This window comes from Pochonia chlamydosporia, chromosome 5 (assembly GCF_001653235.2).
Source record: "Pochonia chlamydosporia 170 chromosome 5, whole genome shotgun sequence".
In the NCBI taxonomy this organism is placed as follows: Eukaryota; Fungi; Ascomycota; class Sordariomycetes; order Hypocreales; family Clavicipitaceae; genus Pochonia; species Pochonia chlamydosporia.
Genome location: NC_035794.1, coordinates 1 through 18,835, shown reverse-complemented (window position 1 = coordinate 18,835; position 18,835 = coordinate 1). Strand labels below are relative to the sequence as shown.

Sequence of the window (18,835 nt, the reverse complement as noted above, 5' to 3'; positions counted from 1 at the left end):
CGAGACCCAGAAGACCAGCCGCCACATTGTCACCTGGCAAGCCACGTGTCTGCCACAACGGCCCTCGCATTCCAATAAGCACAGCTGAAACCCTGCCACACGATATGTCGGCTGTTGCGTGGCAAAATGGTGGATTTTGGCACATATAAGATTAGCACGTAGAAGGCTACAGCTAACATGGAGATACCGCGTAGAGAAAACAAATTACATCGTAGCCGATCATGCCCGTCTGTAGAAAATCGTTGAGTGTAACAATCACGTTAAGTCTATGTAAGGAATCTTGCATACCAGGGACAGTACGGCCAAATAGTCATCCCACCACAATTTAACACGTTTTAACCTCCGAGCGTAGAAACGTAGGCAGACTAATAACAAAGCTGGGACTAGAATAGTGATGAGGGATGTGTAGATGCGAGGTTGCAACGACTCTGTCATTGCGACCTTGGTGCTACATGCGCGAAGCCACGTTTTAGTCGGATGATCGCCAAGTCGTTCAAGTCCAAGACTTTCGTAACGAGAAGAGAGGTCCTTAGTTGTTGGTAGGGAGGTTTGCGATCATATCATGAGTCTCTATTCACATGTATACAAGAATGGCTGGGAAAGCAAGAAGAGCACGAGGATAAGAAAGTATAACCACGTCCAGCCCGACATCATATTTGTCCCGGGCTACACGTCGGCAACTGCCGCTTGTCCACATTGAACCCCCCAGCACGTCGCAACGTGGCGTCGGCATGGGCGAGGAATGTCTGATTGCGTGCTACTACCACGTCGCTGAGGAATGCCGTTTCTATAGATTCAATACCCTGGAGAGTTACGAGCACGTGGGAATGGAATTAGATAGAAGAGAGAGACGTAAGACATAATGTTATCTAGTAGGAGAAGCACGAGCAGGCTGTTTTGGTGCTTGTATATACACAGGCTGGTGATCTACTGGTACACTTTTAGTCCGATCTCTCGCTCGCCGCACGGGATGGCCAAGCAGCATCCGGTGGCGTTGAGGCGTTAACTGTTAGCCAATATGATGCTACAATTAACCCCCCCCCCACCCCCCTTTCCTCCGATCTTAGGAGCTTGGACCCTTTGGCGGCCAAAATTATCATTCAAGCTAAGTTGGTACAGAAGAGCAGCCTGAATGAACACAGGAACTTATACTACGAGTCTGGTAGTGTTAACACTACCAGAAACTTGTGGACTTTATTGGCTAACTCCAGCAGCCGAGCGTTTGACAGCAGCATCTGCACCAATACCTGCGTAAATATGCGGTCGAACCAAAAGCTAATATGTCTCAGCGGTGGATTTGTTCTCGTTCACGCGAGCTTCTCCCATATCTACTTGGTTTTCTAGGACGAGGGGCTGCGCACAGGGGCGTTGGCACTCTGGAGGTGTCTCCTAACCGGTTAGGTGCAAAGGCTTCCTGGTGGGTCACCAGGTTCGTTACAACACTTGAGTGGCTGTTGTCACCGACATTGTCAGCCAAAACTGAATTTGCAAGGGCTGCTGCAGGTTTGTTCACTTTTCGTCGTACAGGGGAGAAGAGCAATGTGCAATGAGAATCCATTTTGGCACGCGCAATACTCCTGGCATGAGTACGCAGGACCACACATACAAAATTGGAGTTCGAAAATCCCAGGAGGACTGATCCCAGAAGCACAAATCGCAGGATCACGCATCCAGAATTGGAGTCCGAAGGTACCAGGAGCACTGATGCCAGGAGCACTGATTCGATCGTCCCCCCTATACCGCCGCACACCTGGCTGAGGCGTCTATTTTGAAGACCTGTGGAATTTCAAGACCCTCTACCTATTAGCCTCCATGGCCACAGGTATCAGCAGCATCATCTTTGGAATCTGTTGGGGTATATTTAAGCTGGACATCTAAGGAGCGTTTGGAGTAACAAGTCACCTGAGCAACTGTCGTTATGGTGAGCTTTATGGCTTTGAGGAGTGCAGACAAACTGTGACCGGCCATAAAGAACGCGTGCCTTTATTACCTGGCATACTAAGTTTCCGTACAATGTCTTCCAGTATCCAACCCCTTTTGCCTGGCCTTTTCCAGGAGGTTGGGGCTCAACAGCTCGTCTTTTACTCAAGAGTCCTCGGCCTGTGGGCGACCGTGGAAATGTAAGAGACATTGTCGCTTACCCCGTTTGCCTTCCCGTGTGTTCAGCACAACGACTCCCTCGCCTAAGAACACAACCCGTAGGTTCCTTGCGCGCTTTGCTCTTGTTGCGATATTATTCATGGCTTCTCGTTTACGGCCATTGCTGCCTGCTCTGTCTCCTCGGCAGACGAGCAATCCCAAGGCTCCAGAAGAGGAACAAAGGCCGCACCCTATTTTGGTCGCATGCTTAGCCTGTCAAAAGGCAAAAACAAAGGTTGATTTCACCTCTAGCCCATTTCGCTATATACGAGCATAATATTAATGCTCTATATTTCTAGTGTAGTGGTGACCGACCTGTCTGCTATAGATGCAGCACCCGAAACATACCTTGCGAATATAATGCTGAACCCAATCAGACTCGCGCTTCCTCTAGACAAGCAGCTGATGAGCAGCTTCGTGAGCTCTTTACTTACCTGCAGACGAGATCATAGAACGAGGCGGTAGATATCCTAAAGCGCATAAGAGAGATGTCAGAGCCTTTGGATGTGGTCCGCCTCATTAGGGATGGCGATCTTCTGTTGCTCCACGTTGGGCCTGAGAATAAGCACCTGGGTGCCACAGAGTCACTGAACCCTTCTCAACATCCAAGCCGACTAAGGCTAGCTGCATCCTCACCTTGGACTACTGTTACTGATAGTAGCACACTACAACGCCTTATCAGCATATTCTTCGAAAAGGACCAGCGATTTCTCATGTCATTTATTAATAGGGATATGTTTCTTAAGGATATGCAAGCAAATCCCCAGCCGTCTCAAAATGGATGGTTTTGTTCGGCATTATTAGTTAATGCTATTTGCGCCTTTACAATGGTATGTAAATTATAGCGGTACGTAAATTGCCTCCTTTCCTAATTTTGTTTGCTTAGAGCTATTATGGAGCAACCTTGGCAACAAACCCATCATCCACTCGCAGTCTAGGCGTGGCCTTCTTTACTGAAGCAAAACGATTGCTCGACTCGGAGGCTGGAAAACCCTTGCTCCCAACGGCACAAGCCCTCCTCATTATGTTTTCGTATTGTTGCATTATGGGCCGTGACCGAGCGGGAAACCTGTTTCGTGCTGCGGGTTATGAAATGATAGAGCGCATAATGCCGAGGGTTAATAGAGCACTTTCGAACAATGCCCATACACCCGAGAAACGTCGAGCCATCTTAAAAGCCCTTCGGGGCATGTTCTGCTTTGACAGGTTAGCGTGGCAATGTCTAACCATTTCCTGTATTTCTACCACCTTGATGGATCGTGAAGACTCACAATACCACAGTGTTTGTTCGTTAGTCTATTTGCGGCTATTACTCTTTTCTACACCAGAAATACCTCAGCTGTATGAATTAGTCGACAGGATGGAGTATTCTCAGAGTGAATTTGGCGCGGGGGGCGTCCAGTAAGGCGCCACTACGTCTCGAAAGGGATGGTTTGGTATTAAAATATGCTTGTGATTTATCTGAAATCTTCAACAAGGCCATGCTACGGCCTCGCCTTGATGGAACTGGAGCTGGTGGCTCACAACTAGTACAACTTTACGACGAGCTACAGATTCTGCAAGCCAAGCTACCCATGGAAGAAGGGTACAAGGAGACTCACCACTACGAGCATTGCCACTTATAAGTTTTCGAGCTGGCGGGTCTAATCAACGAGGACAGGTATTACTCCATGCTGCTTGTCAGCACGGGCCTCGACCTTGTTGTTGAAGGTTGTTCAAGCATTGTAATTCACTCTGAACATTATGGAAAAGAAGTAGGAGGCGGAATGGATCATATCATTATTTTGTAATTATTGGTTCTATATGCGACATTCGCGATGTTGCTGCAGCATCAATTGTTAGTCTGCCAACAGGGCTTTGAAGTACGATATCTGGGCAGTCTCACAGCTCTTAATTATATACAGAATAAATGGTGACGTATGTATTCGATGCTCAGTTACTGGTGAAACGGGCAAGGTAGTTAGCCTTATCTGCATTCTCGCATAAACTCTGAGTGAGGTTGGGGAACCGATTTCATGAAGACTCACAAGGGCAAAACCATCTCCATAGTCGGATTAGAAATGTCAACCTAACTTCCTAGGCTATAAGGAAAGAGGTACCATATACAATGTATAAATACTATCCGGTGGTGTTGCTGTAGATCGTCTTGGTGTCCGAAACTTACCACATGTACCTACCATTTGATTCAGCATCACAGGACTATTTTTGGCGTCCTTACAGGGGCGTGACATGGAGCCGGTTCCAGCTTTTATAACGAGCGACGAAAGCTGCTCTATCTCCTTTAGTCATCGACTAGTCAATAGAAAGGCAGTTTATGGCGTATATTTACAACACTTCTTTAATACTATGAACAACTCTCCGACGGTTCAGATAAGTCAGGAGTATTGGTTAGGACTGGAGTAGAAATGGTACATTAAAATGGGAGCCAAAAGTGGCTTCTTTGGCAAGATCTGCCCGCATGGTTAGAAAGCCTGCCAAACGCCGTTGCGACCGTCGAGTGAGCTGTCTTCGGAATGACCGTCCCTCCAAAAGTAAGTTGACAGGCGCCACAGACCCGCCGTCATGAGCCACAACGCCACAAGCTCCAGGGCACATTTGGTCCCGTCCTATGTGTGTGTCCTGCCCTTGCAATCATACCACGTAATCATACTGTGTACCCCGTGCTGTATCTACGTTCGCGGATCTTTGGGTCGCATAGACGTGCAGTAACGGCGGTAATTCTGGCCCAGTTGCTACCTGGCTGGCTAGTGTTTAGGGCGAAGCAAGCAAAGTATAAACGCAGTAGCGATTAGCTGCATTACGTATAACATTTTGTCTGCTCTAACTATTGTCTCTTATCCTGTATTGTGGCTAACTACCTAGGTACGTCACAACGCTAGCATGCAGCAACCCATACTAGACAGGCAGCAGCAGCCTCCTTGGAGACCAGAACCAATGTGGCATGCGCTAGTGGCTGTCAGCACCTAGTCTTCGTTGCTCTAGTGAAAACTTATAGGTAGGAAGCTATTAGGTTAATAATGCGAATGCCAAAACGACAGCTAGACCTACACTATTTTAAGGCTTTCTGTCACAATAACTAAGGTTTAGTAGCGCCAAGAAAAAAGACGTCAGCAGCTATAAAGCTTATTATAGAGCTAGCCCAACCACCAGAAGGCTGGCCAGCCATACTAAATATCAGAAGATGGCTGGGGAAGCTATTCAGACCACCATAAAGAAGCCCTAGATATCTCACTAGATAGAGAGGAAACCAAGGACCAGTCCACTGTTCAATACATCTATAGCTACCACTTCATGATACTTTCGCTAGCTAGCTAGAGACAGCGATATAGTTATATATGTAACGGTTCAAGCGAGTATATTGACAACTGGCTAGAACTACTATAACGAGTATCCAAAGCTAAGGAGAAAAGGAAAAGGAGAACAAGAAGGAAAGAGCTCGCAGAGCTCTTATAGGCTTGTAAGCTTGCTTCTGCTAATCTCGCTTGTTGTTAGGGGCTACCAGCCACTATTGCGGCATGGAAGGCAAGAGTGCGAGCCGAGCCACCATCGGGCTCAGCCCGTTACAATATAAAACCAAGGCTAGGCACGTTTAACTCAAATAATAATGCAGACTTTACTACACCTGAATTAATACTAGCGTCTATAATGCTATTCTGTGTTGTCGCAGTCAATATAGCTAGCGCGTGTGGGCCATTCGGCTTGTTGACTTTAACCCTAGCTGAATGAGATCTCGCCCTTTAACTAAGGGAATGCCCGAAAATTGCTCCAAGCTCCGTTGAGTACAGTACAACAGTATGTTATTTTATAGCAAGCTACGCGGCTTCTAGCTCACCTTCGTCCTCGCCAAGCACCCACCTTGCTGCAAGGGCCATTGCCGTATGAGAGCTACAGCAATCCAAGTCTTCTGTCAAGGTTGTGAGCCGCCATTTTCTTCAATTTGCGATGATTGGTACAGACTACACCTGATGCTAGTCGCATGATCCAAGCAGTTGCATCAGTAGACGCCAGCTCCTTCGCGGCGGCCACGAGTGTTACTAAGCCATTGACAGCCATGATAGTAAAAAAAAAGGAAAGCAAAGGAAGTTCGAGACCCTAAGATACTCGCGGGGCAGGGCAGCCCGCTGAACGCCTCCGTGGTAAGGCTTGCCTGGCTGTAACTCACGGTCACATGGACTGGTAGCCTCCATGGTGGGGCCAGGTAGCGGTCGGTGGTGGCGCTAGAGCCGGGTATTGCGTTGATCTCCGTTAAGGTTGAGACCTGAAGCCTGATAGCTCCCCAGTTCCAACACGGGCCTAAGGCTTGTTATATATATTACACCTGGCGGTAGTGGGATTGTGTACATAAAACGTATAAATATAGGGACACAATGCGTGGTGCCTTTGCTTTTATGATCAGTACTCATCCACCCATTAAGTCTACTACCAAGAAGATATATATCTTTATATAACTAAGTTGTCTGCCCCTAGCAATAATATAAGAAGCAGCTCGCTTTAAGACCAATCAATCCTTAGCCCACCAGCCCCGCCCTCGCGCAAGTGCTGGCTCGCCTCGACGCTGTAGCGCTAGAAGCGGCTGCTTGTACTGGCGGATCTTTTGGTTAATTGGTCTGTTGGTGCGTGGCGCACACCTCCCCACGCATTACATAAAGGCTGCTTGTCCTACCGACAGAGGCAAGGTTCTCCAGCAGACAGTCCTTGAACCTGGAACATTAAGAATATGCGCTCAGCAGAGACTTCCTCGATTTCTGTCACAATCGATGAGAACCCTTCCATACGTCACTTTTGTGGGAAAGGCAAGAATTGAACTTCCGAAACATACAATGCAACATGAGCATGACGCGCTGACATATCACGGCTGAAGTCGTCTTTCTTACTCGCCACGCTAGGACTTATCAGTATCCGATGGCAGAAATTGGATCCCCCCCGCCGGGGATTGACCTCACGGCCAATAGATTTCCCCAAGTAGTCGCTGTTTGGTCATCAACTTGGTCACTAGCTGTCATAGCTACTATTCTCCGTATCTTTTGCCGAAGGCTCACAAAGAGTCGATTATGGTTAGACGATTGGCTAATTATCGCCGCGTTGGTATTGCTAACCGCCTCCGTGCGAGCCAAAGGCTAGACCCTCGCTTGGAAATAATGCTAATAATAATAATTAGTTCTGTACGGGGGCGATAACATTCATCAACATCTTCTGGAGTAGGTTATATAACGTCTGAATTCTGGGTCTCAATGAACCAAACTAAGGATAAGCGACAGAGGGAAAATACGGATTCGGCAGGCATATTTGGCTCGCTCCGCCTGAAACTGGAGAACAATGGGCTAAAGCTTATATTTTTAGTAGCCTTATTTACCCCTTAACCTTTTCCCTTATCAAGTCGTCAATACTTGCCCTATATTGGCGTCTTTTTAGCATTGAGGATTCTATTAAGCCACTAATCTGGATCTTGCTTGTCATTGTCTGGGCTTGGGGAGTCGCAACTGTATGCTTACAAACTCAGATTCGGCCTTCAGCTTAGTGAAGTGGGCACTGCGCTAACTTCTATTACAGACCGTGGCAATCAGTTTGCAATGTGTGCCGATACAGGCTTTCTGGGGAAGATATAATCCCGTTAATCGAACACCGACGTTCAACTATTCATGCAACGATAACGTGCTTAAATTAACGTTAGCGATTGCCATCTCAAATCTTATTACTGAGGTATTCCTTATTATTCTTCCTATTCCGTATATCTGGAGACTTCACCTTCACTTAGCACAGAAGATAGCCATCATATGTACCTTTGCTGGGGGTATCTTGTGAGTTAACTTGGAAGGTATTAAAACCTAGCAAGCCGGTGTGCTCACCTATAAAATAGTGTGGTGTCTGTATCTATCATCTATTCTGCGGGACTCTCTGACACCAAATCCCTTGACATAACCTGGAATCAAGTTTCTGAGTCGATACTCGTCGGCCTCAAAACTAATATCGCAATAATATGTGGTATGTTACAACATCCATCAAAGGGGGTAGAAAGGGTAGCGCTGACAGATTTGCTAGCTTGCATCCCAATCTTAAGACCCCTCCTGAACCTCATCATATGCGGCAGCATTCGAACTAAGCCACGACCGCCTGTTCTAGAAATTGCAACCATTAGCGAGTCAGACAACTCTCAAAGCACGGTGCGGTCTACCGCAGCTAGCCACGTGGACTAGCACTGTTAAGCGGCTGCAGCATGACACCCAGAGAGGTTCTTCTACTGCTATTGCTATACAAAGCGGCCCCGTACTTAACGGGAATTCTCTATTCCGACATCCTCCCCGGAACTCTACCCGAAGCTTGGAAATTGATCCTATCCATCGAGCAGACCTCATAATCGATCTATTTCGATCGACCACACGTCGAAATCGAATCGATCCTCGATCAAATCGATCACGATTAGTCCTGTTCCTCCATATCTACGCTGATTCTGCCTACGACTGAAAGACTCGCCCCCAATTATCGCCTTCAAGAAGACCTAGGGGTAGATGTGGTTGATACACTACCCTCACTCCACGATCGAATGCATTGTGCCATGCCAACCATGTGCGTCGACGGAGGCATCTCAGCGGTGTTACCATCCTTCCACAACTGATGACGGTATTTGGTCGCATGTTGCTCTGCACAATAGCTACAAACTTGGGATGCGTTACATTGAGTGCCGATGTAGCCGTAATTATAACACAAGATCCCTTTACCAAGCTTCCTGATTGACTATTTATAACCGTGTTATCATACATAATTCGCACCCTTCAGAAGTGGCTTCAAATAAAGATATAAAGTAGGCAGCAATGATCCATATCTTGGCCTACGGAGATTTGGCCCACGCCTAAGTGCTAGCATATTATGGCTTCTCATGCCAGGCTAGTTCGCGGAAAGCCGTATTAACTTACACCGAAGGCGAGGTGACGATTGGAGTCCCTACAATTTCCATTTCCGGGGTCAGTGCCATATAGACTTTGACTACCTTCTCGTTGGGCATGCAGGGTGACTCAGGCAGGTCCTACGGCTACACTTCTATGTAAGTGACACCTGATGTCAGCAGATATTGCCCTAAGCATCAGTACCAGTGTGTCATTCAAGGCTCTACGGGACACTTTAATTTTAAAGTATCGCACGTGAAGCAGCCTCTTTAACCACCTCGGAACAATGCTGCATGCACAATATATTGAAAATATGCTGAAAATTTGTTTTTAGGAGTTGAACCTAGAACGTGATCTCACAAACACCACCTTAAGATCATCCACGACACTTCAACTTTGTGCAGTAACGAACCTGAAGAGCCTCTTTCGAGCGCCCTGCAAATCTGTCACTAAACTGTAAATGAATCTCTGCCCATGATAGCTGAAGCTCTTCTTTTAGTTTGATGAGAAGCCCGTCCTCCTCTTTCGTGAACCTGGCTCTCGTGCTACGTCCTCGCTTGACGACCCCGACGGTGTTCTTATACGGCTTAGGACTTCTCCTGGACTCTTAATGTATTACGTGACCGTGTTTCCTGCACAAGTCCCATTTAAACTGTAACTGGAACGTTGCTCTGCGGTTTATAATTGTACGCTGTAGTAGGACATTCTGTAAGGCCCATTTATTGAACTCCGCTCTTACACCGTCGATATCGTTGGTTGAGGGAGGCGACATAGCCGGGAAGAGCAGGTCCCGTGGTCGATGCTCGTTGGTCGAGGCATCAGGATAGTTCCGTTTACTAGGCGATTTGGATACAGCAGGGTTGCCGAATTTACGGCGCTTGCGTGAACCCTGTTGAGACCCTTCGTCCTTGTCATTGTCCTGATTGCGGCTGCCTTCATTTTCATTGTCTGTCGATGAAGGACAGTATTCTGTATCGCTCTGTGTACTGGTACCGTCTTGCCCAGGTGAATCGTCCCTGTCGCGCCACTGCGAATCTTCGCTTAATGTCTTAGGTCTGATTTGCTGGCGACTGTGGGACATGCTCGACCCCGTGTCCATATTTTTGCCATTCATATGTCCATATATATTCGGCTCGACCTTGGAACCATCCAGAAATTGGGACTGCGCTGTAGATGGATCTCTGGGTGTATTCATACTATCGTAAGTTGCTATCGGAGAGGAGTTTGCCTGCATAGGCTCCACATCATATGAAGAGCTCTTGAGTGACACGGTATCCCTTTGGGACACTGCTGGCGTTGATGTTCGTGTTGATGCTGGCGTTCGTGGCGAACAAAAGGGGCTAGCCAGAGAGGAAGTTGTAGACTCCGCAGAAGCCGGGCTCGGGCTCATCATTGGCGTCGCATCCTCGGTGTAGATAGCGTCGCAATTGCCTACAGGCAGACCTGGCGAAGGCGATGCTTTGGCCGGTACCTTTTTGATTTGTGTCGTCGGGGTACAATGCAGGCCCGTAAATGATTGTTGTCGGGAAGCAGCCGATGCTGGGGGCTGCTCATGGTCGGCATCCGTGTCTCCTACCACAGATCTAGTCCAGGAAAGCGAAGCAGTGGCGGTATCCATGATCCTTTCTAGGCAAATTGCATCAGTCGGTGCGTCTTGCTTGTTGTCAGTCCTAATCCATTCATCCCAGGTCGACATGCTGGGGGTTATCCGGCAGACAGGCTTCTTACTACCCTCGGGAGCAATGCTCGCTGGAGTTGACTGATTCGACACATGCATGAGACTTTTCTGCGACCCATCATGGCAGTCATCCTCCAAGTCAGATTCCCCATCGGAGGATATTGATATGATCTCGTCCGTTTTCGCTATCTGCTCGTCGGGCACACGACTGCTTGACCGTGACGGCGTTGTACGTGACGGTATTTTAGCGCTATCTGGTGATGAAGATCCCTGCTGCTGGGCGGACAAAGGTTTGCTACAAGAATGTTTCACTTGTATGTGCATTAACGGAGTCCAAAAGCGCTGGTTATGAAGTAAAACATTAGTTGTCATAATGACAGCATATAAAACGTGCCTGCCTAATTCAAAACTTGAGAAATAAGGATATTTGTCCGGATGTGCATACGATGCTGTATGGAGCTTTATATACCCGGGAAATAACACCAAGATTCTGATGTCGCCATCTTTGTACGACTGCGTCTCGCTCGTCAGCCCCATAGTTCCGTCACACCGCGATCAACATCCAAGAGCCAAGTCTTGTCACCTCTTTGCCCTGCGATCTGCCTATCAAGAAACTGCCGAGCCACACCTACTGAGAGGCAATACCGGACTTCTTTCTTGTCCAGGTAATATCGCCGCAGAGTATGCCTATGCGGCCTTGGCTGAACTCACCAATTCAGCCTAACTCTCCACCAAAGCCGTTGGTATAACCAACCGGAGTCGCCGTGACGATGCATTCTGTATGTCGCCAGAGGATGTTGGGCTAGACCGCCGACAAAAGAGGCCTCCATTTTCAAAGGTTCCTGTCTTTCTATGTGCCTGATGACGTGTCACACCGTCATGATACCGCAGCTCGGCTCAGCTCGTTCCTTCGGCGAAAGACGTCTCCAGTCTCAGAAGTTCCTGCCTTCCCGCATCCCTGATGACGTGTCATGCCACTGGGTACTCTGCAGCTTGGTTCAGCTCGTCAAGGTATTAGCAGAAACTTGTTGAAAAGGAGTATGAGACATTTTTGCTATTGGAGGAGCTGCATGCAGGCGAAGTAGTCAAAGCGTCGTGTCCGAAACCAAAGATGTTCCTGTCTCAAGTTCAGTATGACCAAAATCACGGCAGGGAATTGACGAACTGTTTCCGTACGTACTAATGAATTCCCGCACTGAGGAATGAAATGAAACATGAAATCGGGACAATCGAAGACAAGTGAATAGGCTGGTCAGCGGATCCGAGTAATTTGGCTTCAGTGCGAACCGAATACTGCGAGGACAGACAGGGCACGCTGTTTGGCAAAAGCACGCCGCAGTTGCTGAACTCGGGAAGGCATAATGACCAGGGTTGTGAAATGAAAGGACTGACCTAAACCAAGTGTAGAAGATATGGACAGGGAATAATACCAGGATACCAAGTGGATGTTGGGGAGGAGAAGTAAGAGTCTGTTGACAGGATAAAAGTCAAGAGTACAAGTCGAGGAGGTGATGGGAGGTCAGGTCTATATATACCAGTGCGCTGAATTGTGGGGCATCCAGGGCGGGCGCGCCAATAGCGGCGAGCACACCTTGCCCGTTGCGGGTTGCCACCATTTCCGGAGGCAGCAGCAGCGTGTTGGAGATTACGTATAGTTTAAATAGAAACTTATACTAGCTAGTAGTATTAGTTAGGCTAATATAGTTAAGCTAGCTAAGCTTAGAACTATACTTAATAAAAAGATATATAACTGCTACTTAGAATAGGACATTTTGTAAATAAACTATACTATAGCTATTAATAGATACTATAGTATTATGCTTAATATTAATGCCTACTAGATAGAAGAATAAGCTAGAGTAAGATACTACCTAGGCCTAGCTAGGGACAAGAAAGGCAACGTGGAAATATTAGGCATAAACCTATTACGCTTAGGTAGGAACTAGCATAATAGCTATAAGCAGTTATTAGGCTATTAGTAGGCCTAGTTATATAGAACTAGGCAGTAGTAATAGGCCTAGTAGGCACCTAATAAGAAAAGGGACTGCTAGTAGAGAGAAGGCTAATGCCTATACTATAGCAATAAGAACCACTTTATATAAGATTGCCTGCTACTCCTACCCTTATAGGACTAACTAGCAACTAGAGTAAAGGCGGTTAACATGTAACCCGCAAGCAAAGATAAGAAGGATAGTAAGAACTTGGGAAATAACCTGCCCCTAGTAGGAGTCTTAGCTTAGAGGCAGGGTTATAAGCGTAGGGTAGTTAGTAGCAGTATATAGGACCTAATAGTAAGTATAGGAAAATTAAAGATAATATAAATATAATACTATTTATAATTCCCCTGCTTATAAATAGCATTAAGTTTATAGATATATAGGTTAATAGTAGCTATAACTATTATTCTGCTGTAAGTAAGAGCCTTATATAGAAGTTATAGCTAGAGAGAATCCTACTCCTATATAGCTACTGCATAAGAATTGCAGTAGACCTAGATAGGAGCACCTAAGCAATAGCGTGGGTGTTATATATAGTCTGCTTATCTGTAAATATTAATAGGTAGGAGTTCCCCCTAGTTGCCTATATAATTCCTAGCCTTACTAGGGATTACATCTTAGGACTGCCCTAGATATCTTAGAATAAGATTATACTAGATGCAGTAAAGAGATAGCTATATGTAGGCAAGGCATTAGAGTTAAGAGTGCAGGCTGCTAAGGCATATTATATGGATAGCCTAATGCTAGCTATCCTAGGCTTAACTTATATAGGCATAATATATAGGGCAAAATAAATAAAGCAAGATATATTCTTACTAGCAATAAGCCTCTATAAGATAAATATATACTTAGCCCCTAAGTTAGCTAAGTAGGGACTGCTATAGTAGCTTAAAGATATCCTCCTAGAGGAGCTATAGAACTATAAGAACCTCTTTAATAAGGTAAAGGCAAATAACCTGCTGCCACACAGAGGAACCTAGGACTACTATATTTGTCTTAAGAGGGACCTAAATAGGAATAAGCTAGAGCTCCCCTAGGTACCGCTATATAATATATTGCGCAACTAACTGCTAGAGATTAGTGTGACGGGTTAGACCCTAAAGGAGACTCGGCCGAAGGCCTTATTGCGTCGCCATAATATAGTTAATTGTAACTATGGTTGCAATACCTATATCTAATAGTTGCCTATATAACTAACGTTATAGTTAGTGCACATAGAGAATATTACAGGAGAGATCTAGAGGATCTCTCCTTTTATTTTATTAATTCTTCCTCTTTATAATAATATTATTAGGTAGATTAAATAAGTCTTTCTAAACTCTTATATTAGGAAGAATTTACCTTATATAACTTGCATGTTTACTTATGCTTAAGTAGTAGCTCTAGCATTTACTTACTTAAGTATTTATTAGAACCCTATAATAACCTATATAAACTATAGATAAGTAGAAGGCTTAAAAATAAGCAATAATAATAATAATAATAAATAAATAAGTAGGAGTTAGCCTCTAGGAGCAAGAGATAAGATATCTAGACTAAAGCCTCTAGTATAATAGAATAGAATAAGATAAACTAATAACTAGTCTAATAATAGAATTAATAAATTAAGACAGAGAATCTCCTAGGAGAAATATACAGTTAATACTATAAATAATAAGCTAGATATTAGAATAACTCTAAATCCTGCGTATAGAGCAAGAGAATAATTAGGAAGCTATATAAGCAAAAATCTAAGCCCTATAATTAGCTATTACTATACTATCTATAACTTCTTACCCCCTAATAGTTAGACCTAAACCTATATAACTAGGCTTAGCTAATAAAGCTATAAAAAGAAAACTAATACTCTCTAATCTATAGAGATTTAATAGGAACTGCTAAAAGTTCTAAACTTAGTAACTTAAGATATAGAGTAAGCTTTATGTGGATAGATTAGCTATAGGAAGTCCCTTTAACTAGTTTGCGTACATCTATGCTTGGTTAGACTAGGCCTCTTAAGGGATAGCTGCTATATTCTTTGAGAAAGGCGCTATAGAAGGCTACTATACCCTAGACTAGTTCTTAGAGTACCTAGTAACCTGCTATGGTAACCTAAATAGCTAATAGCGCGCTATAAGCTAACTAGAAATAATAAGGCAGAAGGATAAGGAGAGCTTTACTGCCTTTCTCCCTAAGTTTAAAAAGGAGTTATTAGACAGTAGGGAAGCAACCTAGGATAACTTAGTGCAGATTAATAGCTTAAAGTAAGCTATTAATCTAACCCTATAAGCACACTTAGTAGGCTAACTAAATTTGCTAATAACCTACCCTAAGTATATAAATATACTCTAGAACCTAGGCGCTAACCTTAATAAATACTGCTTTTACGGTAGATAGAACTAATATTAGAACCTACCTTAACCGCAATAAAGTAACTATGGCGAATTAAAGTAAGCCGCTATAGAAGCGCCCTCCCTAGACCCTATAGACTAGGAAGGAATAAAGCTAAATGCTATAGGTTCTAATTAGAGAGCTAAATAGGCTTTAGCTAAAGAGCTCTAATAACAGAAGGATAAAAGAGCATGCCTATGCTATAGCCTTAATAGACACTTTATTAGGCAATATAAACTAAAGCTAGTAATTCTACCTATAAAAGCTTTAAGAACCTAAGCAAGAATGGGTAAAGAGAGTTTAGGGGAAGATTTAGGGGATTTAGGAAAAGAATAGCTCTTAGCTAAAAATATAACTAAGAGCAAATAAAGAGCCTTAATTTATAAGGACTAAGAGACTACCTAGCAGAGAGTATACCCTTTAGTATTTTAACTTTAGTAGATAATATAGCTTTTGCATCTATATTAGTAGATATAGGTTATATATCTTACAGTATAATTAATAAATGTTTTATATAAAGGAATAAACTTTAGCGTATTTTAATCCCCCTATAAGAAGTAATAGCTTTTAATAGAGACTAAGACACTATAACTTTAGAAATTATAAGTATTTAAATAGATATTAATAGATATATATAGCATAAAGTTTACTTGTATATTATACCTAAAATAGATAACTATAATATAATCATAGGACTAGCTTAGATAAAAGACTAAGAAGTTACTATCTATATAAAGGAAGAGTACTTAGAAATTAGGCTATAATAGCTAAGAATAGAAAATAACATAAAAGGCATAGTAAGAGGTCTACATACCTAGATATCTAGGATAGGGTTCTACGCCTAGACTTAACGCGCAAGAAAGAACACCTAAGTCTAGATATTCTTAGCAAGCTTAGCAGATATTAATAAGGCCCTTTAATAGAAAATTATTATAAACCTATATATAAGGCTCCCTTAATAATACTAAGAATTCTAGGTACTATTTAATAAGTCCTAGGCTAATAAACTACTGCTCTTAAGACTAGGAGCAGACTACTAGATCTAACTAGAGCAGGCAAATAGAAAGGATACTAAGGTTCTATAGGAACTACTATATAATATATTAAGAGATAAGCTCTTAGTGCTCTAGAAGACCTTAATAGAGCTACTAGATAAGAACTTTATCTAAGTAAGTAACTTTCTAGCTACTACTCTAGTCCTATTTATTAAGAAACTAGAAGGAGGCCTATGCTTCTATGTGGATTACTAAGAGCTAAATAGAATTACGCGTAAAGATTATTACTCTCTCCTACTAATCTATAAGACCCTTTATAATATTAGAAAAGCAAAATAGTTTACTAAGTTAGATATTATTACTGCCTTTTATAAGATATAGATTTAGAAGGGAGATAAATAGAAAATAGCCTTTAGAATAAGGTATAGGCTCTTTAAATAGCTTATTATGCCCTTTAGACTAGCAAATATACCTAGTACCTTCTAAAGATATATTAACTAGGCGCTAAGAGAATATTTAGATAAGTTCTATTCTGCCTATATAGATAATATCCTTATATATATAAATAGCATAAAAGAAGACTACTAATCTTACGTAAAGAAGGTTCTTATAAAGCTTTATAAGGCAGGCCTTTAGCTTAATATTAATAAATATAAATTTAAAGTTACTAGTATAAGATACTTAGGCTTTATTATTAAAGCTAGTAAGGGGATATAGATAGACCTAGTAAAGGTTAAAGCTATTATTAGCTAGAAAGCGCTAGGGTTAGTAAAGGCAATATAGAGCTTTCTAGGATTTATAAACTTCTATTAATAATTTATATAAGAATACTTAGCCCTAATAGCCTCTCTTATTATACTTACCTAAAAGGATTAAGCCTTTTAATAGACTAAAGCAGCTAAAACTATATTCTAGTAACTAAAAGAACTATTTATAAGAGTATTAGTCCTAGTTTAGTTTAACTTAGATAGGAAAATAATTATAGAAATAGATACTTCTACCTAGAGCATAAAAGGAGCCCTAATATAGTTTAATAATAATAGAATACTATAACCCTATATATTCTACTTAAAGAAAAATATACTAGTAGAGTATAACTATAAGATCTATAATAAAGAAATATTAGTAATTATTAAGTATTTAGAAGAATAGGATAGAGAACTATAAAGTATAAAGGAATTTAAAATACAAACTAACTATAAAAACCTTAAATACTTTATAATAGCTAAGAAACTTACTAAATAATAAATAAGATAGTCTCTTATACTATTAAGATATAACTTTATTATCTTATATATACTAGGAAAGCAAAATAAATAAGTAGATATACTATCTTAAAGAGAGTAGGACCTACCTAAGGGAGTAGATAATAACTAGCTATAATACTATATAGTATAGCTACTAAGGCTAGAGGCTATATGCGCCTTAAAGAGGCCTATAATATTAGCCTTAGCAAAGACTCTCCACAGTAAGATAATAAAGTTAATAGCGTAGGAATAGCTGCCCCCTATAGAGCCCCTATAAGAAGCTAAATATATAATAGAGTCTAAATTACTAATAGAAGACAAAATGCTCTAGATATAAGGCAAGAAGCAAGATCTAAGCTATAGCGAGATTACTAGTAGTATTATGCAATAGAGATAGACCTTCCTATTAGAGCTAAATCTAAAAGTGTTAGAAGCTATTCCCAAGAGGGGCTAACTGTGAGTAGCAGATACCATACTGCTATCCTACTCCTAGTATAAAAAGAAGGGAAGAAGAGATCTTTAGGGTTTTAGAAGGAGGTTAGAGATTAAGACTATTACTATTCTAACTACTAGATATCTGCTATTTTACTATAAATATAAGATTACTTCTCTTATCCCTTACTCTACTTATTTAAATACCCTTTCTAATAATTTAATCTCTCTACCCTTTAGAGCAGTAAACTATTAGATAAGGCAGTAAGATAATAGATATAAATACTCCTACTAAACTAACTCTATATAGTAAATATATAGTAATTACTACTAAAAGCTTAGTACTCTCTAGGTCTACTAAGAACTTTCCCTAAGATACTCTTCTAGACTAGCAAGTAAGTATAACTATAAAAGTAGAAGATAAAATAGCAATTTAAGAGGCTATTAATAGAGTTATAAGAAAGCTATAACTTATAAGAAAGTAAGTAAAGCTAGCTATACTAGAATTATAACTAAAGGATATTAAGAAGAAATAAAGAAGCAGTAAAGCGCCTTTACTATCTTAACTCTATACTAAGCTTATAGCGCTATAGCTATAATATAGCATTATAAAGGTATAACTAAAGGCACCTATATATAAGAGGGATACCTATAAGAGCCTATAATACTTTCTCTTAGACCTTAATGCTGCCTTTACTATAGATTAGTATAGCTTTCCTAATAATGCTACTAAGGTTACCTATACTAGTAGCTACCTTGCTAAAGATATAAAGTAATAATAGATAAGATATACTATAGTAGATAGACTTATTTAGTACTAAGACTACTTATAGGTTAGCTTTATTAAATAGTTAAAGAAAGAAACTATAGATAAAGACTTATACTGCTTAGAAGCAATAAAGATACTAATAGGCCTTTAATAGAAGAAAGAATAGACCTTCTAAGTATATAAGAAGGTCTAGGGTAAGGTAGAGGCTAAGCTTTCTAAGCCTATCCTAGAATAGTTATAAATCTATATATTTATTAATAGCCTAAATAATACTATAAGAAAGTAGGTACTTAGCTAGGAGTTTCTAAAAAGCTAGAATTATCTTAT

At 42.0% G+C, this 18,835-nt stretch overlaps 2 protein-coding genes across 2 annotated transcripts; both read right to left on the bottom strand.

Annotated features, from left to right (window-relative positions):
• Positions 1-29: 29 nt before the first annotated feature.
• VFPPC_12360 (hypothetical protein) lies at positions 30-733 on the bottom strand (the record flags this gene model as incomplete). The annotated part of the gene is made up of 3 exons (XM_018290270.1): positions 30-229; positions 285-528; positions 596-733. 3 exons carry the CDS (start codon positions 731-733, stop codon positions 30-32), a joined length of 582 nt encoding a protein of 193 aa, XP_018135873.1.
• An 8,894-nt stretch (positions 734-9,627) lies between these two features.
• VFPPC_12364 (thioredoxin reductase) lies at positions 9,628-11,070 on the bottom strand (the record flags this gene model as incomplete). Its single annotated transcript, XM_018290272.2, has 1 exon — positions 9,628-11,070. One exon carries the CDS (start codon positions 11,068-11,070, stop codon positions 9,628-9,630), a length of 1,443 nt encoding a protein of 480 aa, XP_018135875.2.
• Positions 11,071-18,835: the final 7,765 nt, after the last annotated feature.